At 40.5% G+C, this 22,254-nt stretch overlaps 5 protein-coding genes across 7 annotated transcripts; 1 reads left to right on the top strand and 4 right to left on the bottom strand.

The window, feature by feature from the left end:
* Window positions 1-46: 46 nt before the first annotated feature.
* On the bottom strand, window positions 47-2,446 carry LOC135128257 (choline transporter-like protein 1). The gene is made up of 13 exons (XM_064055159.1): window positions 2,324-2,446; window positions 2,161-2,274; window positions 1,967-2,109; window positions 1,821-1,919; window positions 1,697-1,775; window positions 1,585-1,648; window positions 1,429-1,540; window positions 1,184-1,376; window positions 897-1,132; window positions 686-843; window positions 469-635; window positions 327-419; window positions 47-275 (listed from the first exon to the last, which is right to left on the bottom strand). Exons 1-13 carry the CDS (start codon window positions 2,327-2,329, stop codon window positions 129-131), a joined length of 1,611 nt encoding a protein of 536 aa, XP_063911229.1. The 5' UTR covers window positions 2,330-2,446; the 3' UTR covers window positions 47-128.
* Window positions 2,447-2,593: 147 nt separating this feature from the next.
* LOC135128256 (choline transporter-like protein 2) lies at window positions 2,594-5,446 on the bottom strand. The gene is made up of 14 exons (XM_064055158.1): window positions 5,260-5,446; window positions 5,082-5,201; window positions 4,890-5,032; window positions 4,787-4,840; window positions 4,607-4,739; window positions 4,498-4,561; window positions 4,339-4,447; window positions 4,092-4,284; window positions 3,942-4,039; window positions 3,782-3,892; window positions 3,473-3,732; window positions 3,258-3,421; window positions 3,116-3,205; window positions 2,594-3,067 (listed from the first exon to the last, which is right to left on the bottom strand). The coding sequence occupies exons 1-14, from the start codon at window positions 5,317-5,319 to the stop codon at window positions 2,675-2,677; spliced, it is 1,992 nt and encodes a 663-aa protein (XP_063911228.1). The 5' UTR covers window positions 5,320-5,446; the 3' UTR covers window positions 2,594-2,674.
* A 171-nt stretch (window positions 5,447-5,617) lies between these two features.
* Window positions 5,618-11,359, bottom strand: LOC135127788 (uncharacterized). The gene is made up of 29 exons (XM_064054409.1): window positions 11,244-11,359; window positions 11,076-11,195; window positions 10,885-11,027; window positions 10,779-10,835; window positions 10,657-10,717; window positions 10,517-10,580; window positions 10,361-10,469; window positions 10,124-10,316; window positions 9,960-10,078; window positions 9,798-9,908; window positions 9,499-9,752; window positions 9,286-9,449; window positions 9,138-9,227; window positions 8,921-9,087; window positions 8,285-8,387; window positions 8,118-8,204; window positions 7,943-8,062; window positions 7,742-7,890; window positions 7,629-7,685; window positions 7,519-7,576; window positions 7,408-7,471; window positions 7,223-7,331; window positions 6,981-7,170; window positions 6,779-6,930; window positions 6,619-6,729; window positions 6,312-6,568; window positions 6,098-6,261; window positions 5,941-6,030; window positions 5,618-5,885 (listed from the first exon to the last, which is right to left on the bottom strand). Exons 1-29 carry the CDS (start codon window positions 11,301-11,303, stop codon window positions 5,715-5,717), a joined length of 3,594 nt encoding a protein of 1,197 aa, XP_063910479.1. The 5' UTR covers window positions 11,304-11,359; the 3' UTR covers window positions 5,618-5,714.
* A 181-nt stretch (window positions 11,360-11,540) lies between these two features.
* Window positions 11,541-14,381, bottom strand: LOC135128255 (choline transporter-like protein 1). Of its 2 annotated transcripts, XM_064055157.1 has the most exons (15): window positions 14,299-14,381; window positions 14,024-14,111; window positions 13,849-13,968; window positions 13,660-13,802; window positions 13,559-13,609; window positions 13,446-13,509; window positions 13,309-13,372; window positions 13,152-13,260; window positions 12,934-13,105; window positions 12,789-12,883; window positions 12,476-12,586; window positions 12,170-12,426; window positions 11,956-12,122; window positions 11,817-11,906; window positions 11,541-11,765 (listed from the first exon to the last, which is right to left on the bottom strand). In XM_064055157.1, the coding sequence occupies exons 2-15, from the start codon at window positions 14,081-14,083 to the stop codon at window positions 11,571-11,573; spliced, it is 1,698 nt and encodes a 565-aa protein (XP_063911227.1). In that variant the 5' UTR covers window positions 14,084-14,111; window positions 14,299-14,381; the 3' UTR covers window positions 11,541-11,570. The 2 variants fall into 2 exon arrangements, with proteins under 2 accessions (XP_063911227.1, XP_063911226.1); XM_064055156.1 differs by lacking the exon at window positions 14,299-14,381 and having other exon boundaries at window positions 14,024-14,177.
* A 2,432-nt stretch (window positions 14,382-16,813) lies between these two features.
* LOC135128254 (choline transporter-like protein 3) lies at window positions 16,814-19,640 on the top strand. 2 transcript variants are annotated; one of them, XM_064055154.1, is made up of 14 exons: window positions 16,814-16,922; window positions 16,974-17,093; window positions 17,138-17,286; window positions 17,340-17,405; window positions 17,460-17,526; window positions 17,605-17,668; window positions 18,096-18,204; window positions 18,253-18,439; window positions 18,491-18,585; window positions 18,632-18,748; window positions 18,804-19,030; window positions 19,075-19,241; window positions 19,308-19,397; window positions 19,448-19,640. In XM_064055154.1, the coding sequence occupies exons 1-14, from the start codon at window positions 16,872-16,874 to the stop codon at window positions 19,604-19,606; spliced, it is 1,668 nt and encodes a 555-aa protein (XP_063911224.1). In that variant the 5' UTR covers window positions 16,814-16,871; the 3' UTR covers window positions 19,607-19,640. The 2 variants fall into 2 exon arrangements, with proteins under 2 accessions (XP_063911224.1, XP_063911225.1); XM_064055155.1 differs by lacking the exon at window positions 19,075-19,241 and having other exon boundaries at window positions 19,448-19,584.
* The last annotated feature ends 2,614 nt before the right edge of the window (window positions 19,641-22,254 follow it).

Below are 22,254 nucleotides of genomic sequence, written 5' to 3'. Positions count from 1 at the left end.
GTATCGACAAAACTTTCTTCCTCACATAATTTATTATAAAACGTAGTATTTTTAGTTCTTTATTTCAAACTCGTTCATACATTTTAGAACAAAAATTTTCTTTCAAACAAATTAACACTTCAAACCGGTCAATTCGTATCTTGTCTGTCTTCTTTTAACTCTTCTGGTTCCTTGTAGTTCTTTGGTGTTGGTGCCAGGTAAGTACCGTGGACGTCTCCACTCCTGTCTTTTGCTTGTTCTTCGCAGAAACACAAAAAGACGGTATCAACTGATACCTAAAAAAAAAAAAAATGAGCATACGCAATTGTCGCTTTGTTTATTCGTACGCTCAAAACTTGCATGACGAAGCAAGCTACTACGTTTGCGATAAGGGCCCCACATAGAATCGCTACCCGAGTGTAATACGTGTAAATGTTCTCCTAAAAATAAATTAGTACTTTTAAGGCTTGTTTCTTTTTTGCCCCTCACCAAATGCATCCATGTTCCTAAGCCTACTGTGAGCAGTAAGATTAAACACGAAAATCCGCATTTTAAGATGTAGTGGAATCCAGTGATTGCCACAGCGTGAAACCAATTAAGAATCATTAGTTTGGTCAGTTGTACGGACGATTTTTGGAAGGTTTGGCCGTGTAGAGCTGAAAATTATCATCAAGTTCTTGTGGTCTTTAAAGTGTTCGAATTGTACCAGTTAGGGCGAACACTTTTCGTACGAAGTAGTTCGCTAAGTATCGCATGAACGATAGTGCGGTGACAAATAAAGAGCCACAAGCTACGGTGCCCAGATGGTAGCGTGTCAACAGGTGATAACTCTTCCTCACGGGGTGTTGTAGGATAGATTTGTCCCTGAAACAAATCAACGCACTCGTGACTTAAGACAGCGTTTGATAAAGTTGTACCTGGCGAGGTAATACTGCCCGACGGAACCAGCAGTTATCATACATTGCCATCCTTCAGCAAACGCATAGACCCATAGCATGACAAAAATCACGTAGCAAGCGAAGATAAATGTCGACGAGGTTGTGGTATATTCTAGCGTCAAAGGATCATCAGATTCTTGCAAGCATTGGTTCGAGAAGATGAGAACGAGCAAGAAGATCATAAAAGAAGTGGACATTACGACTGCGACGAGCGCCTAAAATTTCATTACCTATCCGTCTGTCTGAAAGTAGTAGCTTGTACGTACCGTCAGCAAATGAACCATTATCGTCGGCATTCGGAAAATTGCTGCGATGGCCTCATCGTACAGACGCGTTATTAATGGAAAAGCGTCATGCACGACTACGACAAAGAGTACGATGAAGAAGAAATAAACCATCGCTCCCAAAGCAGCGAGTAGATACAGGGTCTGTTTAGTTTCGCTAGTTCCGTATCTGAGCCTACAATCGTACCGTTTGTAGTCCAAGGCGACACGTGCTATAGTGTACTTACCAAAGAAGCGATGTAGCGGTGGCTGACGCGATGAGTTGGAAGATAACCATGGCCCAAAAAATGACGGTCGTGTGGTGCCACCGCAAACAAACGAACATCAACAAGGAGAGTACTGAAAGGAGAAGATAATGTGCGAAAAACTGACGAAAAACAAACCTAATCCTGCTAGAGCCATCGCGACAATCGTGATGATGGACTCTGAAATGGCGTGGAAGATTTCCTACAAAAAAAAAAAATTGCCAGAAGTTTGGAAAATTGCAAGTCGTACCGTCATGTTTTTGAAAAGTTTAGAGTTGTCGTCGAGATGGACGTGCCCAGCGGGATAACAACGGTGGAAAATCAATTTGCTGCAAAGAAAAATAAATCATTCGACGACTTCTTGCGTATCTTACTTGGGTGGAATGCATCTGTCGACGCACACGTCAGGGAGGAGCTTCTTCGTGCTGTGTAGCATACATCTGTTTACAGGGTAGTACTTCAAACGTGCGATTCTGGAAAAGAAGTTACTAGAGAAATCGCATTCCGAAAATATACCTACGGTCTGTTTGTCAGATCTTTTCCAGAGCAGTTGATACCATAGATGGGTTTGTTTTTCACTCCGCACGTATTGCCAAAGCGATCATACCCGTAAATGAAGCGGTTGATGTCGCTGCCCATCGATAAAGCGACGCAGAAAGGTATCTACGGGTTGGTTTTTAAAGAAGCGGAAATAAATGGTAATGGGAATAATACAACGAGGAGGCAACATGTTACGATGGCTATGAAGTACGACGTGTCGGTACAAGTCCGGTTCTGTGGTGCTTCGGATACTATGTGTCCTTGTTCTTGATCCCCGGAATGAGGAATCTGGAAAAGGTGGGAAGAGCACAGGCGATTATGCGGTGGTTCAACTTACTGGCATCTTGGACAAAAGGACAGTTTTGATGAGAACGATGTGATTTACAAGAGATTTTCGTATGTCGTCGACAAAATTTATTTCTTGAGGAACGTCATCAAATTCTGTCTCACAACGTGTGGTTTTTGTTTTGTTGAATGGAGATGTACACGGCCGTCTAGGCTACGCAATTTTAAATCGGAGGTGATAAATTTGGAGACGAAAGGCACGAGAAAAATTCATGACGGTTTAATTTTTTTTTTTTATTATTTATATTATTGAAGACATCATTTTACATTAAATGAAAATGTGGAGTGTGAGTTGTAAGATACAACAAAGAATTTTTGCTTTCGGCAGATCGCCAATTTCCGTTCAGCGTCTGTACTGATTTTGGTACGGATTCTGCGGCGTCCGTCCGTATTGATTCGGATCCTGATACGGCGGCTGCCCCTGCTGGTACTGATTCGGATACTGATACTGCGGCTGACCCTGCTGGTATGGATTCGGGTACTGATTCGGCTGCTGACCTTGCTGGTATTGATTCGGGTACTGATACGGCGGCTGTCCGTTCTCGTACTCATCCTGGTTATGACGCTGCCTCTCGACGCGGTGTTCTTCTCTTAGTTGCTGCGCTTCTTGAGCTAAAGTTAAAAACAACGTCTTCAACTCTGCCAGATGCTGAGTCATGTAGTAGGGTTTCTGCAGGCTGCCGTCGTTTAAGAGCATGTCTTCGCACATGCATAGAAAAATTGTCTCGATAGCTACCTAGAAGAAAAGGGTTTGGTTCGAACGATTGCGCAAAACATTGTTTACATTTATCATCGTCACAATATAATAAATCGTGAGGCCAATGAGCATCGCCGTTGGAAATAGAATGATCTTCATAAGGTATTCAAGGTACAACTAAAATGCGTCTTAAAGAGATTGTACTTAGAGGTGGCGAGTTCTTTCTTACCAGCAGTGCTACGGCTATCGCCAGTACTGTAAAAAAGATGAAACACGATGCAATGAACAGAGTGCAGTGGGCCACACAATCGATAAAGATGGTGTCCAGAAGGAAGTGCCATATCAAACGCATTCCTCGTTTGCCTGACTCCAGTAGTCCTTTACCGTGTATTGCTGAAACGTGTTGAGGTTGGAGTACAACGAGACAAAAGCTTCGAAAATTACCAGTCATAATGTATGCCTTTTTCGCAATGTATTCGACAATTTCTTCCACGACGTTGCAGCAACATGTCAACATTTCGAAGATTACTTGGGTGGTCGTTTCATCATGGTCTTCGGCTTCTCGTGCTAGAGCTTCAATGGTGTACCTAATTATAGCTAATATTGTCATTATCAGTGCCGCTGCACAGATAGTACCGAGATGGTACACTGTCATTACGTAGATGCTGGTGAAAAACACTCCATTACCCACTGACGTTTTATCCCTTCGAAAACATAATATTCGTTAAGAAGCCACAGAACTGAGTCGTTTACCTTGCGAAGTAATACGAAGCAACGCATCCAGCAACAACCATGCACTGACATCCATTCACGAGTGCATGTAAAAAGTACGTCGCTGCTATCGAGACCAACATGTATATTGCGCTGGAAGTACCATTGTAAATAGCCGGGTGTATACCGTTGTCGGGCTTACCTAATGATTTGAGTATCGTTTTCCGGCGTTTGCGAAAGCAATACCATGATCATGTAAAAACTCAAACCGTATACTACTCCAAAGAGGAACAGAAGGGACTGAAACCGTGGCGTTAAAAATATACACCTATATGTTGATCGAGAAAGGCACCATTATAGGGGCAAACATGGAGAGTGGTATTTTGAAAATGGCCAGCATCGCTTCTTCAAAGATGGCAATCACTAGTAGATATCGACTCGATTTAAACAGGTACCACAGGAATACGAAATAAAAAATTAGGAACGTCGTGAAAATGACTCCTAAGAGAAGCTGCGAAAGACCTCCTCCTACAGTGAATGCGTACCTGTAACAGTTCTTGTTTTTTAATATACAGGTTTAAGTTGAACCCGAAGAATACCATGACAGGAGAGTAAGTGAACCAAGCACTAGTCCCAGGAGTACTATGAACGTCCAAAAAGTACAGGCGGTGCAGTAACGCAAACCCACAAGCAGGAGAAAACAGAATACTAAAAGTAGATAATATTATGCGATCCGATCGAGTGCCGAAACTACGAACTTAGCGTGACTAAAATTATCAAAAGTATGTTCAACACGTTTTCGAATATAATGTGAAAAGCCACCTGAAAGTTAAAAATGAATACAAGTACGATACACCAGTACCTCACATAAGTGAACGTTTCATGATCTAAGTCGTTACGAATGGCTACATAACGACGTATTTTTCCGCGTGTCGTTAAAAAGTTAGCAAGATGTCTCGTTATCTTGTTCGCGTCCATACATCGATTGAATATTATCACCCTAGAAAAGTTAAAACTCAGAAGAGCACAAAGTTCGAAACCACTCACCGATCCTCTTCCTCGCAGGAATGAACGCAATCAGAATCCGGGTACCACGCTATCCTGCAAATTTCAGACACAAGCTAATTTCCTTTCCAAATGGTTTACTTACGGATAGTCAGTGTAATCCTTCGCCTCGCAACCCTCTCTCGTTACTTCGACATTGTCGATACCACAGATATTACCGCATCCGTCTTCCCCGTACAAAAATCTATTAACGTTTAGAATTTGCGTCATGTAAATTGAGAATCCTAGCTGTTGAAACGAACGTTGCTTTTGAATAAAATCGGTTTATTTTACGTACCCATCCGAACACCAGCAGTGCAGCGGGGAACAGAAAGAAGACATTTGTGCAACTTCTGTTTTCCGGTATTTCCGGTAGGTAAAGGTAATCGGTGGGAGATATATTCTTGAAAACGGCGAGCTGGAAATTGGTTTGGTCGTAACGTTTGATGGAAACGTGTGCGTATTGTGGAAAGTACCGGCAACGGAGGGACTTTTTTGAATTCGGGATCTGTCCTGTCTCTTACCAAGGACGCCATTTTGATAGACGAGGAATTTTCGCGTTTAGTTTATTCGATTGTCTACATTTGGACTAGACTGACCAACCTAATTGTGCCAGAATAACGACATATCATTTGTCATATTAAAACAATCGACATAACTGAATTCAGGCCAAAGGTTGCTCAGTAACGGTTCCAGACCTCATACCGATGCGGATGCGGCGATGGTCAGAAGTAGTCAACACTGACCGGTAACGATCAAAATGTTGCGATTAATTATAGACGTTACAGAATCCAGCCTGTGGTTCTAATTCGTCAGTACTTTGCGTGTGCAATATTAAAACAAAGAACAATTTTTATTCACCACCAGTTTGTACACAATAATTTGATCAATAATAATCAAATAATTTTGTTGACGATTCACTCATGATCAATCAGTTTTCTGAAAATCGATGTCGTCTTTTCTCTTGCTTGGTTTTGACCATTTCTTCGGTCTCGATCATGACTGCTGCTAAACTCTTCGACATGAAGTACGGAAGGCTAGTGCTGCCGTTGTTCATTACTTTATCTTCGCAAATGCATAGAAACAATGTTGAAACAGCAACCTTAAGAAGACAGTCGATGAGAATTAATGGAAGTGCAGATAAACGCAATGGTTACGTTCAATATAGAAATGTAGAAGAACGTAGTGGTCCCAATAAGGACCATCGCGAAAACCATAGGGAGTAAAGACTCCAGCTCATCTGGTACCTATACGTAAAAAAGGGTCGTTTATTTTGTAGGCGTGCGTTCACTTAAAGAAAAGGGAGTCACTTACATAAAACAAAGGTATGAAAGCTAATATTGTCATATACAGCCAAACTCCTGCAGTATTCAATGCAGAGATAGCCATAGCATCCACCATTACAGTGTCCAGCAAGAAGTGCCATAGAAGCCGGGCAGCGCGTATACCTGAATCTAATAGTCCTTTGCCATGCATCGCTAAAAGTGTTATCCTTTAGGAACGTGAGCAAGTTTTGTGGTGGTCGTACCTGTCATCATGTACGCTCTCTTGGCAAAATATTGAGCTATTTCTTCGAGAAGACAGATGCAACAAAGTAAACAGTAGTAACAGGCGATTAACAAAACAGAATCATCGGCAATGCTGTATCTTGCTAAGTGTGTCAATCCTCTCGTCGCGCTTAGTGTAGTTATTACTATCGACCCAGCGGCCACGGTACCAAGGTGGTATCGTACCGTTACATAGAAACTGTTTACCAAAGCGGTGTTGCTGACGGTAAGTTTATCCCTGAAAGTGAAACAGTAATGAAACGGAAACGACTTGGTAAAGTCTCGTACTTTGTGAAGTAGTATGTGGCAACAGAACCGGCAACGACCATGCACTGCAATCCGTTGATGAATGCGTGCACCAGATAAAAACCGAGTGATGCAAAAAATACATAGCAGAAACTGCAAATGAAAGATATAGCAAACAACAATGACTTCGTTTAATGGTTACAAAACTCCAGGGTTATGATATGCAAGTGTTAAGTCCACGTAGTCCGTCTTCCAATAAAAATCTTCGCCATAATAGATAGTAATGGCATTTAACACGTAGCCCACAAAGATATAGGACAAAGCAGTGTACATGAGAAGCACGATTAGCATAGACTGAAACAGGGACATTAGAAAGAGTCGTCCTTATGCGAATATATTGCTACTATCAAAGGCACAACCAGGAGAGCTGGGATTTTAAAGACGGCAATCGACGCTTCGGCTATAATTCCGATGATCAGTTTGTATCGGCCAGTGTATATAATAAAAGCTATTATGCTTACATACACGATCAGACAAATTGTAAAGCCGATTGCAACAAATATGCCCGCGATAGTTCGTGCCACAGTTATATACCTAGTCAGAGGAATTACGTTAAGTAATGTTTAAAAAGACAGTGAGAAGTCACCAAAATACCCCTGCGTATGCCACAAGTAGCGCACAAGTCAACATTTGGAAGACCCAGTAAGTAACAGCAGTGAAAAACCGGTAGGCCAGAAACAGAAGAATGCATCCAGCTAAAATCGGTTAGTATAGATAAAAGTCAAGAGGAACATATTAAATTAACGCGTTTTACTTCTTGTCCGTGCTTACCAATCGTAATTGCCACAAACGGAAGCCAAATTTTCCAACTAGTATAATAATAGTGCAACGCTTTCTAGAAAAAGAGTTATTAAAAGAGTCTGAAGTATTACGTTATGTTACCAAAGTGGGTGTAAAGCGATCCTCATATCCTTCGTAAATGCATCTATTGAAAACTAACCTTAAAAGAGAGAACGTTAAAAAATAAACGAATTCATGATACATTTCCTTACGGTTTTTCGCATGTTTTAACGCACGACCAACCTCCACCGGGGTGCATTTCATTTATTCTATCAGTTGTTACAGAATTATAAGATAATAGTTTTCACTTCGTGTCGATACTTACGGATAGTCTGTATAATCTTTCGGTACGCAGTGCTCCACTTGATGTATCGTTTTTACATTATTCATTCCACACACATTACCACAATCATCCACCCCATACACGACGACTCTAGTTTCTACATTTGACATTATCATAATCGCAAAAACGATCTAACAAACAAAAACCATAAGTTTTCTTCATAATTGCCCTTTTCGCCCTTACCCATAACACAAGGATTATGATTACCGGTAAAAGGCAAAATATGTTGGTACATTTCCTGTTCCTCGCAACCTCCGGTATGTAAATTGGATCTGTAGGCCCGACTTGTCTAAACTCGTAGAGCTAAAATAAAACACCGACAATAACGAGCCGACCATGACTTTTCGGCGGAACATACCAGCTGCGGAGGAATTTTCTTGTAATCCTGTTCATTTTCGAATCTCGTTAAATTCGACATGATTCTAACACTCCCGATAAATTTTGGTTAGACTGCCGAGGACAAGCGAAGGCTGAAATTTAACAGTCGAGTTAAAATGTCACGTGTGACGGCGATTATGACAGTACTAACGTGACACGCAAGGTGCACCTTTTGAAACTTCGCACGAGCTCAAATGACATCATTTGATCTAAACATCTATTGTCTTTGCCATTTCTATTGAAACACCACCTGTTGATTTTGCTTAAAATTTAGCAATTGGTAACAGCTTTCGGTTGATTGACAACGGTTTTTAGTTAGAAAATTGTCTGAATATGAACGTTGCCAAATTTACGGTTAACAAGTGGTGTTTCAATAGAAATGGCAAAGACTAGAGACCCTAGATATACTTTGGAAAGTATATCTAGGGTCTCCAGCAAAGACTATAGGCTGTTTCTGTTTGGCATACTTTTTATAGTAAAATTTCTACGGCAAAATTTCAAGCACACAAAAACAGCTGAGCATTGATGCATGACTATGGAGCGATATCTCCGACCCGAGCGTCTACCCACTTAAAAATAGGCGACGTCATTCAAAAACTCGTGTAGGGAACCTCATCTTTATTTTTATATCGTTTACTTTCATGCTGACAATTAAACGTGTCTCGAAGAATATAACTCGGCAGATTTTTTCCTCAAACAACAATATAAAAAATTATTTGTTCGTTTCGGATTTAGTCCAAGGCCAAAAACGTCTGAGATCACTGGGGCCCCTTGTGCGCTTACGATCTCTCCGAACGCTGACGTCTTTTCAGTTCCTCTAGGGCGGCAACGTGCGTCGCCGTCGTCATCATACCCAGGACACGTCTTGACATAAAATACGGCTGGCGGGTACTTCCGTCGTTCATGAGTATGTCTTCGCAAGAACACAAATAGATCGTTACCATGGCAATCTTCAAAAAAGTCATTAGTACTAGCGGACGTACAAGTGGGCATTCGGTACATTCATCAGCGAAATGTAGAAGAAGAGTACCGTCGCTACATAAATTGCCGCCAGCAGTACAGGAAGAAAGTTGTGTTGTATGTCGTCCGTCTAGAAAGATGTGTAGACAGTTTACGTGCAGACACTCGCGAAGAACGCAGTATCTTACACAGAAATTGACGCTAATGAGCATCGTCGCGAGAAAAATCCCCACTCCTGTACAATTCATGGTATCGCAAGCCGCCGTTTCTACCATAAAGTTCTGTAGTAAGATGCACCATGTCAGTCTGGCGGCACGTTTACCTGACTTGACGATTCCCGTGCCATGAAAAGCTTAAAAGATGACGTCATTCGTGCGAAGACTGTCCGCAAAATCTCGTACCTGTCATAATGTACGCTCTCTTGGCGACGTACTGAGCAGTTTCCTCTAGGAACGAGGTGCAACGCAGCAGACAATGGTAGCAGCTAGACAGTAGAGGTCTGCCGTGCAAATGCTGTCTCGCACAGTGCGTTAGACTTCTTGTTACGCTCAACGACTGTATGAACAGCGACCCCACAGCTATGGTACCGAGGTGGTACCGTAATGTCACGTATAAACTATTTGTGAACGCCGTAATTTTCACCGTAGTTTTGTCCCTCAAAATCGATAGTAAGAAGCGAAAATTTCGCTAAACGTCTTACCTAGTGAAGTAGGAGGAGCCGACGGCTCCGGCAACGACCATACACTGAAAGCCGTTCATTATTGACGTTAGTAATATGAAAAGCGCTATCGCCAAATGGAACCAGACTGCGCTACAAATCAGATACGTCAAGAACGGTGTGGATATTGTTTACGGTCAGTACAAAAGCACGAAATTCACATCTGCAGTAACAACTCCGGTAACACTGTCGAGTAGAATACCTATGGTCACCAACAACATGTAAACCCAATAACTATGCATGGCAAACACGACCAGTAGAGGCTGAAACAAGACGTCAAAAGAGGTCGCCAATTTGCAAAACGTCACCATAAGAGGAAAAACGAGGAGCACCGGTAACTTGAAAATGGTCATGGAAGCTTCGGCTGCAAGTGCGACGATCAGTGAATACCTGTCCGACAGTAAAGCGTGAATTAAAACACCCATAAAAGCGACCACGAGAACTGTGAGGATGACTGCTGCAACGAGCACCCTCATGTTGTCTTCTTGCAAAAACCAGTTCCTGGAAACGGGATCGAATAAAGTCGCAAAAAAACAAATCATTACCAAGTCAGCCCCGCCCATATTGCCCATACTACGACGGTCGCCATGAGGGAAAACCAGTAAGTAAAATTCGTGAATAAGCAGTAGCCAACAAATGCGAAAAAACTAAAAACTGCAGAGACAAGATGTATTGTTTCAGTACAACAGTACTTTTCTTACCAATAGCGATAGCAACTGGAATGAGGAAAAGGAACTTTTTCTTGAACAACGTATCCATTAGGCGCTGAAAAAGAGGAATCAGTTATCGGAAATATCTGAAAGGAAGAAGGTGATTCTAGCGGAAAATAGTGGTACTTTACTAGGAACAGTACGACCGAACTTTTCTCGTTCTTCTCGTTGACGCACCGATTGAAGATTAGCCTTGAAAAATCAAAATCAAAAGGACAGAACGTTATGAAATGGTTGACTGAAAAATATTCACTCTTTCGATTCCTCGCATCCTTGGACGCATCTAGATTCGTTTTCGTAGATATTTATCCTACCGAAAGCAAAGTAGTAGCCTGGTGCATCCTTGGGTCGGTACTTACGGATAATTCGTGTAATCTTTCGCTTCGCAACCTTCTCGTTTCACTTGTACGTTGCTCACTCCACATGTATTGCCACATTCGTCGACGCCGTTCACAATTTTTCGAACGTCAATGGAAAGCGCTCCGACGACCGTCATTGTTATCTGTGACGCAAGCTTTTACTCCTTTCTTTGAAAGATTTCTGTTCTTACCCACAGGGACGTAATCAGCACTATCGGAATAGGCCAGCGCACGTCCGTGCATTTTCTCTTTTCTGGTATTTCGGGTATGTCGATTTTTTCCGTAGGATCGACGCCTCGTAGGTCGTGCAGCTAGAATACCGAAATGATCATCTGGTGGCAAGTTTCGCCAGAACGTACCAGTTCTGGGGAAACTTTCATATACGGCGGATCGTCTTCGCTCTGCGTCGTTGTCGACATGTTTCTGAACACTCCGCTTAGTTTAAAATTTCGTAATAGTCTACGCACGACTCACGTCAAACTGTCAAACGTTGCGAACTCACCGACGGTTAACTGTCAGACGTAACAAAAGGAGATCTCTGTGTAACAGTTCCTGAACAATCCATAACTAGACACGGCGGTTTTCCGCTCTAGTGTTTTTCGCCCCACGACAGTAAAAAAAAAACTTGCTCGAGATTAATATTTTATTCACGTGAAATTTTTCCATAATCCGTATTTTCATCTGCGTCAGTTGTTGTCCTCACTACGTCGTTGTCGTTCCAGACGCTTTTCTCGTCTTTTGAACAGCCTGCCTTTCGCTACGTCCGTGCATTGGACCATGAGATTCGAAAGACTCTTCGTCATATAATAAGGGCGAGCGGAGCTTCCGTCGTTCATCAGTTTGTCTTCACAGAAACACAGAAACGTCGTCTCGATGGAAGCCTTGAAATGAAAATCTGTTAACGCAAATAAGCTTACGAATACGACCCGTACGTTCAGCAACGAAAAGTAGAAGTACAGAATCGTTGAAATAAGATATACTCCCAGTATTATCAAGAAGATGAAATAGTCGCTCCAGTCATTCTGCAAATGAACGTTCTGATAATTGCAAAAGTTTTAGTCAGCGCATTACCAAGTGCATCGCGAACCCGATTCCCAACGTTATGAGAAGAATCACCATCGCTGCCCCATTTACCATCAAGTAGGAGAATTGATCTACCATCACGAGGTCTAGGAGGAACATGCATATCAACCTGACGGCACGCGTGCCAGAGTTCAGCAGCCCCTTGCCGTGCATAGCTGAAACGGTCTCTATTTTGCACGAGAAAACGTGTCGAGTGTCGCACCTGTTATGATGTAAGCTTTCTTGGCCAGGTAGTCGGCAATTTCCTCTATACAAGCGACACAACACAACAAGCAGTAGTAGAGTATCACGATGGCAACGCTTGCATCGTCGACGTTGTCCCTTGCCAATTCTGCGGCCGCCCTAATTATCGAAAGTATAGTTATTATCAAGGATCCTGCGCTTATGGTACCGAGGTGGTATCGAATCGTCACGTAGAAACTATTGACAAATTCGGTGTTGCCCACTTGGTACTTATCCCTTCAAAACAAACGTCAATAAGGCACCAACAACGAATCTGATCTCTCACTTTGTAAAGTAGTATCCAGCGACGGATCCAGCGATGACCATCCACTGGAACCCATTCACGAAAGCGTGCATTAGGATCATACCAATTGCCCAAAGAAGCCAGAAGGCGGTCCTGAAGCGTAGACGTAATAGATACGGATTTCGGTGCGCGTATATTGTGGTGCAAATATTTGCCCTCTAATCGATAAAAATAAGAACGTTTTTGTTTTGCAGCTACAATTTGCACCACAATGGATACACGCAAAATTTTGCATTGACGCATTTTCAAACTACGTTAAATAAATGCGTCATCGAGTAAAACATTCGATGCTTACAGCAGTCCCTCGCTGATCTCATCTTCAGTACTAGATAAATACGCCATCACAAGATAAATCGTAAAACCGTCTAGGCCGAGTAGTATTATCAGCGTCTGAAACGACACCGTCAGAATGTATTGTTACCCTGATGCGAGCATACTACCGTAACGGGAAAAGCCAGAAGTATTGGGATATTAAAAATTGCGATCGAAGCTTCCCGTATAAGAGCGATGACGAGTTTGTGTCGGCCGGTCCATAAAAGTATAAACAAAAAAGCAAAATAGATTATCAGTATAACCGTCATTATGATTGCCTGTATAATCATGGAAAGGTACCTAAACGTAGAAATTCCATAAAATTCACACTGAAACAACATTTTACCAGAATAGTCCGGCAAACGCAGCAGTCAAGAGAATCATAACGACTACGAAGAACCAAAACGTGAAAGCCGTCGCGTACCGAAAAGCAACTAGCACGACTAAGATGAAGCCTGAAATTCGGTAATGTAACGAAATGTATTTGGGGTACGCTTTTTTACCAATCGCCAACAGGGCCATCACCAACGCACTTACTCCACTCTTGAATATTACGTTAAAAATGTACTGAAAACAAAGGCAAAGTAACACCAGAAAACTTACAGGGGCAATTAAAATTGACAACAGCGTGATACTTTACATAAACGAGAACGTCTATTTCGATGTCGTTCTCTTTAGAGATGCAGCGATTGAAGATCAACACTCTAAAAGTAGAAGCTTAAATTAAACAACGACTTCAGCTGCGGTTATCACCTATCGTCTTTGCACTCGTGGACGCAACTCCTGTCGCTGTAGGACGTTATCCTGTCAATAGAACCAAGTCAAGATTTGTGCTTTCTTCTTGCGGTACTTACGCCATGTTTGTATAATCCTGCGGCTCACAATCAGGTTTTGACACTTTGGTGTTTTCGATTCCACATATGTTACCACATTCGTCTTCTCCGTTCACGAATCTTCTCACGTCGACACTTACGGCCACATAGATCGCGAGGCCCAACTACGAAACAAAAATCTGTCGTCTACAACGTTCCGAGGGTACTTACCGAGGACAAGCAGATCAACAGCACTGGAAAACAACAAAAAATGTTCGTGCATTGGCGATTTCTTGGTATCTCTGGTATGTTGATTTTTTCTCTGGAATCGATTCCTTTGAATTCGTAAACCTGAAACGTTTGTCGTAGTTCGGTACTCGATCTTCGTCATACTGCAAACACGTACCGAACCAGGAGGAATTTTTTTGTACTCTGGATCGTTTTCGTCTCGTTCTAATCCATCCATGCCGACTTAATGCGCAATTTAGGTCTACCTTAGAATTAAAAATTCTTTTGGAAGATATCCTTCGAATACATCCCGATTTTGACAGCCACGTCAAAAATTGTGATTTAATGTTTGTTTCTCATCAAGACGAGAAAAATCAACATTATCACGTGGACAAACAACCCAATCATAAATGATGCTCAACCGCAAGGACGGAATTAAAGGGTTTAACTTACATCGGCAACGGAATTCCTGCGAGTGTGTAAATTTGTATAACAAGGGGCCCCGAAAGAGCTGTAACTTGCAAACTAGATCAAATTTTCGTGAATCGAATAAATATGTGGGTTACCAAAGAGAAAATTTCTCCTCGAGTAAATAACTACTTTAAAGAGAGAGAATACTGACAAACACTGCTTGTTTAACGTGTTGCCTTAAAAAGCAGAATCTTGCCGCCGTTGTGAAAATTGCCGTATTTTTCTTGTTTATAATCTGTTATTCCTCTCTTTGATTCCCTTAACTTTCGTTCTAAATTCAGCGCGTCTGTAATAACTTTTTTCGTTTATTCTTGGGTGCTAACAGATCAAAAAATTTACTTTCCCGTAAGAAAACATCTCGCATTTTTGACCCGAGCTCTCGACTAAAATCATCCTGTTATTGCCTTTCATAAAACATCCATCCCCTCGTTTCGAAAGATCCAAAACGAATATTCTGGAAACGTTGTCCGGAATCGTAATTTTCCTTTTAACAAAGCAGCAATTTATGTTTTTATCATTATAATTAAACACCGCGGGGTGGCAACGCCGTTATTTATACACTAACTTCCATAATCACGTCTGCATCTCCCGACTGAAATTAAGACCCATTTTATTATTATTCACCTCGACTAACAGCATTTCGCTTAATTTGAAACCGCTTTTCGAATCCTATTCGCGCGAAAATATTATTGTTCTTCGAAATGGAGCGAATTGTTACGACGACTCCCGAACGGGCCACCGTTTAGCGTTTTCGCCTTAATTACTACGAAGTGTTTTTGTTTCATTTGTCACCGCCGCGATCCAATTTAATGCAAGAATATGTTCTTCAAATTGCATCTTTTAGCGAGTTTTTTCTATTACTTAGTTTGTAGAAATCTAAAAGACAATTCGTTCCTTGGACGTATAGTTTCTTTCCGGGGGACGACGACGAAAAAAGGCGGCGAATAGGGAATTTTTAAGGATGAATGACCTATAACTGAACACATAGACTTTTTTCACAACAATAATAACGAGGCAGTTCTGTTGGCGCAAAAAAGCATAGTGGTTTTTATAGTTTAGAGAAATACGACCAGAAACATGTATAATCCAAATATTTTGCTTCCTGCAAATAATTACGAATCCTAGCTTGCATTTTCTCGACGAAATTAATACTCCTATATTTTAGATGTGCAGGTTTTAATCTATACGGTAATATTGCAGCTGCGGATACAGTTAGTTTTAATTACATACACTGTTTTACCTCCTTGAACCCTTGACGATACCTTACAGGTTCTCGTTGTACGTATCGAGCGCGTCGGAGGATAAAAGGAGACTCGTTTTCTTGTTTGTTTAGGCGATCTTCCGATTTCTGTCATCGTTTTTCGAAAAAATCGCGAGCGTGCGAAAACACTAAATATTTAACGAGCCGAGTAGTGTTTTGGCTGGAAATTATTTTAAAATAACCGCTTTAATTTCGAAGTGTTTTTGTTTCATTCCTCGCCGTTGCGATCCAATTTAACACCGGAATACTCCGGTACAAAAAACGCTTTTCATACACGGCACCGCCGTAATCCGTATTAAATTATGTGTTAAACCAATTCAGACTTTCAGACAGTGGGATTATTTGTTTTCTGTCATAATTAATTTTTCCATTAAAAAAACTTTGAATGCTCGGTTATTAATGCCCTTGTAGTCTTCCAAAACAAACACGTTCGCTCATTTTTCGAGAGGGAATTTATTTAGAGGTGGTGCGAAAAAATTGGAAAAATACCTTCTAATCCGCCGCAAAATTAGCGCCGAGAACATGATTAATGATGGACGATCCGGGGCGAGAGGACTCGAAAATAACACCTTCTGGGGTGGCGGGGTTAAAATATGAAGTTTTGCGTCAATAGGAAGTGCGACTCTTAATTTATTATTACGTTGAATTTGAGTTGCGGGATGAAATATTATCAGCGAGTTATTATTCAAAAGGGTGCGGATGTCAGATTATTCAAGGACGTAACCCGGTAGGTACGCACGATTTTATTTTTCAAAATTGTAACGTAATTAATTAAGGAAAACAGCGGCTCAGCGTGGACAGTAAAGGTTAACGACGAAAGAACATAAATATTGTCATACTTTAAAAACGAAAAGTGGAGAAAATCAAAACGAACAGTAAAGAAGCAAAAACATGAACAAAAATCTAGTAGTAATATTAGATTTGCATCAGAGTCAACTGGTACTATTTTTTTTCTTTGTTGCGTATGTCATGTCTGAATCCTTAAATTTAAATTCCTTGCACTCGGGCTCAATCTAGTACCATTCTCATGTTGTTAAATCTGAGCAATATTCAAACATATGCAGTGAACTCGAGCAGCAATAAATTATGGAGATGAATCTACGATGTTCAATTTCCATAATTCAGAGAATACAGCACACACTGCATTACGTGAAATTACTGATCAATAAACAGGGACCCGTCACGACTTTCATACCTTTTTCGTCATGACGTCGAATTGACGCGTGTCAGAATTATGTGACAGAATCCATATTCAAATTTCCTGCGAAATATCGTCGACCAATTGGGCGCAAACATGCGGCGGCATGCGCGCGAACCTGATTATATGAAAATCCCTCCACTTCCGGTAGATATTATCAAATTTTTGTTATTCTTTTCAGTGCGTTGTTCCTTCCAGATTCACGAATTCAGAAGGATCGAATCGAGAGGCCCTTATTTCATACCAGAGTTGGCCGCGAACAGGAGGTGCACCGACAAATTCTTTGACGTCATTTTTTTCATCAACGTGTCTTTTCTGGTACGATGATATTTCTTTTTGTAACGCTATAATGCCGTTTAAAGGTAGTGTTTACTGTTGTCGTTATCTGGGACAAGAATTTAACTTATGGTTTGTACGGACAAGATGCCTGCGGTAACGTGTGCGGAATAAAAAATGTTTACATTACAAATATGAGCGAAGGGTGCAAGGTTACAGATTATACAGATTACCCGTGAGTGATTTCGGATGTTAGGAAATTTCACTGCTGATGGTTGCGAATTTTAGAATTTTCTTGTATGAAAAGAATAGGGGTATGTGTATTAGAGAGGAGGATTGTAAAGCACCCGAAAAGTATGCCAGGTATTTTTTTTTTTGTTTTTTTAATTGGGAAAGTAATTATCGTAGAAAGCTGGTTCATCGAAGATGTTTTCCTGAAAATATGGAACGTTCCAGACTTGAGAGACTTCTTTATGTAAAGTATTCAAATATTCTTTTTGGAATTTTTGTACAAACTGATTTTGGTGTGAACAAAGTTCTTACGTTTTTCTAGGAAACTCTTGTGCACTCTTTGGAATCTATGTCTACAATTCTTGCCATGATGTTAGTTGCCTTGTGTAAGTCACTTAACAGAGATATATTTTAAAAGCCATATAATATCATTTACTATGCACCACAGCAGTATTTTCTGCCCTGAACGGCCTCCTACTGATTTATACAAAGTGTTCGTTTGAAACAAATTAACCTTGAAACTACCTACTTGCCACTTTCATGTTTTTTCCACATTTCATGACCTCTAGATACGAAAGAAGTGGTCTCCCGTTTCCGTCTATCTGCCTGTCTGTCTGTCTCTCGTCTGTATCAATTTTTATCAGACACAATCTCCGAAATTACTGGACCATATTGTCAAATTTTCTATGTACGTTAGGACTATCATGTAAAAAGTCAACCAAAAATTGGCTAACCATCCCCACCAATTCATAATGAATTTGTTTTTATTTTTATAAAATAGTGTTAGTTTTTGTCTGACTGTTAAACTTTCAGTCCTTTGTCTCCTAATGTACCTCTGTTACTTGATAAACGCACACATTACAAGTATGACCCTCACGTTCGCAGGAATAATTTTCGTGACACTCATATCGATAAACAGCTGGTACTTCCTCAACCCCTCAATTTCAACAATACTAACGCCAAATTCCAGGTTCCTCTTTTTCAAGTATTACAAGATAGTTTACATGTTACCGAGCGTGTTAACCCTGATCTACTTGGCAGCCGTGGTCATAGTCCTGATTCTCGTCGGTGACTCCTTCACTTTGGTCATTGGTCTTTACGCGCAAGCCATAAAAATGATACGTAAAGCCCCAGTACTGCTATTCCAACCCTTGATTGTAACTTATCCGCGACCACGAAGAAAATACTTTGTAGCTTCTTAATTTTAGAGCATCGCGTTCGTGTTCGCCGTGGACGCGGCACTGGTTTACATGATATTAGTGTTACAATTCTGTGCGGACAACGTCAAACTCGCGCACATGAGGTACTTTCGTCTCAGATAGATCCTTCGTACTTGAGGTAAATTTTAGTTATCACACTTGGTACGCAGTGTTCTTGTTTTTGATGGTTTACTGGCTTCACGGAATGGCCAACGGGTGTCAGTGTATGATAGTCGCAGGAGTGACCGCTGCACACTTCTTCACCAGGTAAATGAGGTACTTCGCCGCTGATCCACCGTACTGCACTCTTAGTGATTTTCAGAGAAGAACCTCCGCACTGCGCGTACCTCAGGAGCGTATGGGTGACCTTAAGGTACCACCTTGGCAGCGTCGGGGCTGGATCCTGCGTCCTTACCTTCGTGCGCATATTTATGCCCATCGCCACTTGTTTTGAGAACAACAAAATTTGCTTTGTGCTTTTCAACCAGTGCTGCGAGCTCGTGAAAGCGCACGCTTCGTACTTCACCAAGAAAGCTTACATTATGACAGGTACGATCACTCGCACCCGCACTTTGTCACTGGAACCGTTTTAGCTCTTCACGGCAGAAGTCTCCATCCGTCTGGTCTAAGAACTGCTAGACTGGTGTGGTTGTTTATGTGCGACATCATCGCCATCGACAATCTAGCTTGTACTTGCATGCACATGGCCTCCTTCTTCTTCTTGCTTTGCAGTTTACTCGTCTTTACCTTAATGACCGCTGTGAGGCTTATTCTGTCCACTAATTTCGCCCATCAACCGTGGAAGATAATTCTTGTACGTTTTTAGCAACTGGAGCTAGCGTCCGGCGCCAGACTTGCAGTGATTGTGTTGATATTCTCTGGTACGATAACGTTTTTCTACGTGTCGCTGATGAACGTAATTTGGGAAGCGTCGTGGATGTTCTCCAATCACTAGTTCTGTTGCAGACCGTCGTCGAAACTCTTATCGTATGTTTCTGCGAAGACAGACATATGAATGACGGTAGCCGCTACAATCCGTACTATATGAGCTCGGAGTTGTTCGGTTTGATGATCGATGCTCTTGAGCTGGCCTACAAGGAGACTCAGACTCAAGAAGATTCGTGAATTATAGGTCGCCAGAATTTTTAAGTTGGGTCGAAGTGATGGAAACTAAATAAAAACTAGAAAATTAAAAAAATATTTGTGTTTAATGTTTGAGCGAACTGTTTCGTCCGTTGTCTGTCGTCTGTCCGGATTTTGACAGATATTCTCCGAAACTACCGAATCGATTGTTATCAAATTTTGTATGTATGTTGGGAATCTCTGTGGAAAGTGAAATGCTACTAACCAAAATTTTGGAACGACGTTATCTTCAAATTTTACAATAGAAAATGTTTATTTAATAGTTTTATAAAATGACGTACTTCTCCATTTGTGGTTTATGAATCCGTCTTGAGTTTTTGCCTTAAGTATCTACATTTTTGGAAAAAAATCAATTTAGCTTTGAAATTGCAAAATCGGATGTTTTGAAATTTTACGAACGTTTGAAGATTATCAGAAGCATGGCAAATCGTTAATCAAAATTTATCCGTTCATGCCCCTCCTCAACATTTTTTCGAAATTTTAATTTTTCTATTTTTCAAATTTTACATTTCAATTTTTGAATTTTTAAATTTTACGTTTTTCAATTTTTGGATGTTTTGATTTGCCGATCTTTCGATTATTCAATTTCTCGATTTTTCGATTGTTAAACTTTCGGTTTTACGATTTATCGATTTTTTAAGTTTGAAATTTTCCAGTTTTCAATTTTTTTTAATGTCATGTATTTCAACTTAGATTTTTCGACCTTATAACGTTTCAATTTGTCGTTTTATTTTCCAATTTTTCGTTTCCCAATTTTTCGTCATTTCTTCTTTGGAATTTTGCAGTTTCTTGATTTTTCAGTTTTTCAATTCTTCAATTTTTCGATTTTTTAAATTTTGGGTTTTTTGATTTGTCGATTTTTCGACTTTTCGGCTTTTCGATTTTTCAATTTTTATATTTTTAAATGTGACATTTCTCATTTTTTTGATGTTTCGATTTCTCTATTTTTCGATTCTTCAGTGTTTTAATTTTCGATTTTTTTAAGATTCTTCGATTTTTCAGTTTTTTGATAATTCACTTTTTCGATTTATTCAATTTTATTTTTTGATTTTACGATTTCCTGATGTTTCGATTTCTTGACATCTCGACTTTTCAATTTTTAACGTTTTTGATTTTTCGATTTATAAATTTCTCAATTTTTCAAGTATTCGATTTCCCAGTTTTACTAAGTTTTAATTTTATAACGAACGATAAATTGATCTGATTCTTAATTGATCGTGTTTTTACTTTCGGGGACGTAAGACTCAGAGAATCAACAAATATGCGCAGATTCAATGGCATCTGTCACATCTTTGGATTTCCGTATTTCGTTCAGTTCTTTTTGCTTCTTCGTGACATTAATTTGTTCAAGTGTGCATTACGGCAGTTCGTTATAACCTCACTTTTTTTGACATATCGTTTTAATGATAAAAGACGATCAACAAATAACTAGAACGTATTTATCGCTTGTTATAATGTACATTATTATTTTTCAGTTTGTTTCCTTTCGTCTTCTATGCCTCGTACATCGTATTTGTTCCTGCGTTGAATATTATTTCTAGTTTTTATCTTTCTTGTGAGGCTATCACTATATGGCAACGCTTGTAAAAGTTGTACCAACAAAATAAATTTTTAATGCTTCTACTTCAATGCTTGCGGAAGCATTATTATAGGAAATAAATAAAAGCAAACTCGAGCGCAGAGACGGAGAAATATGAGTGGCAAAAAAGCAAAGTAGTTGCAGCAAGCAAAGTAGCAAGAAATATAATTTAAAGTGTTAATAGACTATTATCCCGAAGAACCTGGGGCAAAACCTAATAAAGCGTCTCCGTGTGATGTTGGTAATTAATTATAAGCTCGAAACAGTGAGTAAGTACTCGAACTACTTTCAAACTTTTTGATATAAAAGTGTAGTTCCAAGTTTGCGCGATATCCTCGAGCCTCCCGCCCCATCTCCTCCTTAACGTAGCGTTGTTTACGGCGTGCGTCTTTAACTTTTTATCATATTTCACACAATTTAATTTTACGAGTCCTCGCAACAACTGTTTTTTGAAATGCCGCCCCGCATTGTCCGCACGTGCTCGCTTCGGTGCCCCAAACCTAAATTAATTACTCGCCGAATCCCGAAAAAATAAAAATCCCGGAGACGAATGTCTCCACGTCTCCCGAAATTACCGAGCTGACCGTGTGTGTCGAACTCGAAAGAAAAATAAAAGGAAATAGTGAAACTGAGTTAGGGAAGTAGAAATTCGACCTTAATTCTATGAACGGTTTTTTCCCGTATCCCGCGGGAAACTTAATAATATTTCCAGTACGAAGAATCGAACGGCGTGCAGACTTATAAAAATTGCATGCACGTTTAAGCATATCTTTCTGAAAATCAGTTCCAGCACACCGTACGTAACGTAATTAAATATTCGCATACGGTTCATCAGGTTTCTTGTACGGAAGCGGAACTCGCGATCACAAGACGTGTTATTAAATTCCAACACTTGCCGTAAGTACGAACCGAAGCGAATAAAAACTCCAACAGGATTTGCATGCGCTTATTTTGCGCGAAATCGTGCGGGAAGGGAATTTAATTCGGGACGGTTTCGCGGTGACGCGACCTAGGTGCCGGAAAAATGTACATAAAGATTAGAGAGCGTTTT

Source organism: Zophobas morio, unplaced genomic scaffold, assembly GCF_036711695.1.
Source record: "Zophobas morio isolate AGI-343-1 ecotype UQ-CSIRO unplaced genomic scaffold, CSIRO_AGI_Zmor_V1 ptg000012l, whole genome shotgun sequence".
NCBI classification, from domain to species: Eukaryota; Metazoa; Arthropoda; class Insecta; order Coleoptera; family Tenebrionidae; genus Zophobas; species Zophobas morio.
This window is presented reverse-complemented; position numbering and strand designations above follow the sequence as displayed.

Bases quoted from the DNA above. Each gene is read 5' to 3' on its own strand.
- LOC135128256 (XM_064055158.1), bottom strand. From the start codon at position 5,319: ATGGCGTCCTTGGTAAGAGACAGGACAGATCCCGAATTCAAAAAAGTC. The intron at 4,562-4,606 runs GTGAGGTACTGG...TTTAACTTTCAG, and splicing joins ATCATGAAACGTTCACTTAT to GTGGCTTTTCACATTATATT. The intron at 3,422-3,472 runs GTAATTTTCGAA...AACACGTTTCAG, and splicing joins AAAGGCATACATTATGACTG to CAATACACGGTAAAGGACTA.
- LOC135127788 (XM_064054409.1), bottom strand. From the start codon at position 11,303: ATGTCGACAACGACGCAGAGCGAAGACGATCCGCCGTATATGAAAGTT. The intron at 10,581-10,656 runs GTAAAGTACCAC...CCTCTTTTTCAG, and splicing joins GTTCGGTCGTACTGTTCCTA to CGCCTAATGGATACGTTGTT. The intron at 10,470-10,516 runs GTAAGAAAAGTA...TTGTCTCTGCAG, and splicing joins TCCAGTTGCTATCGCTATTG to TTTTTAGTTTTTTCGCATTT.
- LOC135128254 (XM_064055154.1), top strand. From the start codon at position 16,872: ATGCGGCGGCATGCGCGCGAACCTGATTATATGAAAATCCCTCCACTT. The intron at 18,205-18,252 runs GTACTTCCTCAA...GCCAAATTCCAG, and splicing joins CTCATATCGATAAACAGCTG to GTTCCTCTTTTTCAAGTATT. The intron at 19,398-19,447 runs GTAATTTGGGAA...GTTCTGTTGCAG, and splicing joins TCTACGTGTCGCTGATGAAC to ACCGTCGTCGAAACTCTTAT.
- LOC135128255 (XM_064055157.1), bottom strand. From the start codon at position 14,083: ATGGATGGATTAGAACGAGACGAAAACGATCCAGAGTACAAAAAAATT. The intron at 13,969-14,023 runs GTACGTGTTTGC...CAAACGTTTCAG, and splicing joins AAAAAATTCCTCCTGGTTCG to GTTTACGAATTCAAAGGAAT. The intron at 13,803-13,848 runs GTAAGTACCCTC...TTTGTTTCGTAG, and splicing joins TGTTGATCTGCTTGTCCTCG to TTGGGCCTCGCGATCTATGT.
- LOC135128257 (XM_064055159.1), bottom strand. The intron at 1,133-1,183 runs GTACGTACAAGC...ATGAAATTTTAG, and splicing joins TAATGGTTCATTTGCTGACG to GCGCTCGTCGCAGTCGTAAT. The intron at 420-468 runs GTGAGGGGCAAA...ATTTATTTTTAG, and splicing joins TAGGAACATGGATGCATTTG to GAGAACATTTACACGTATTA.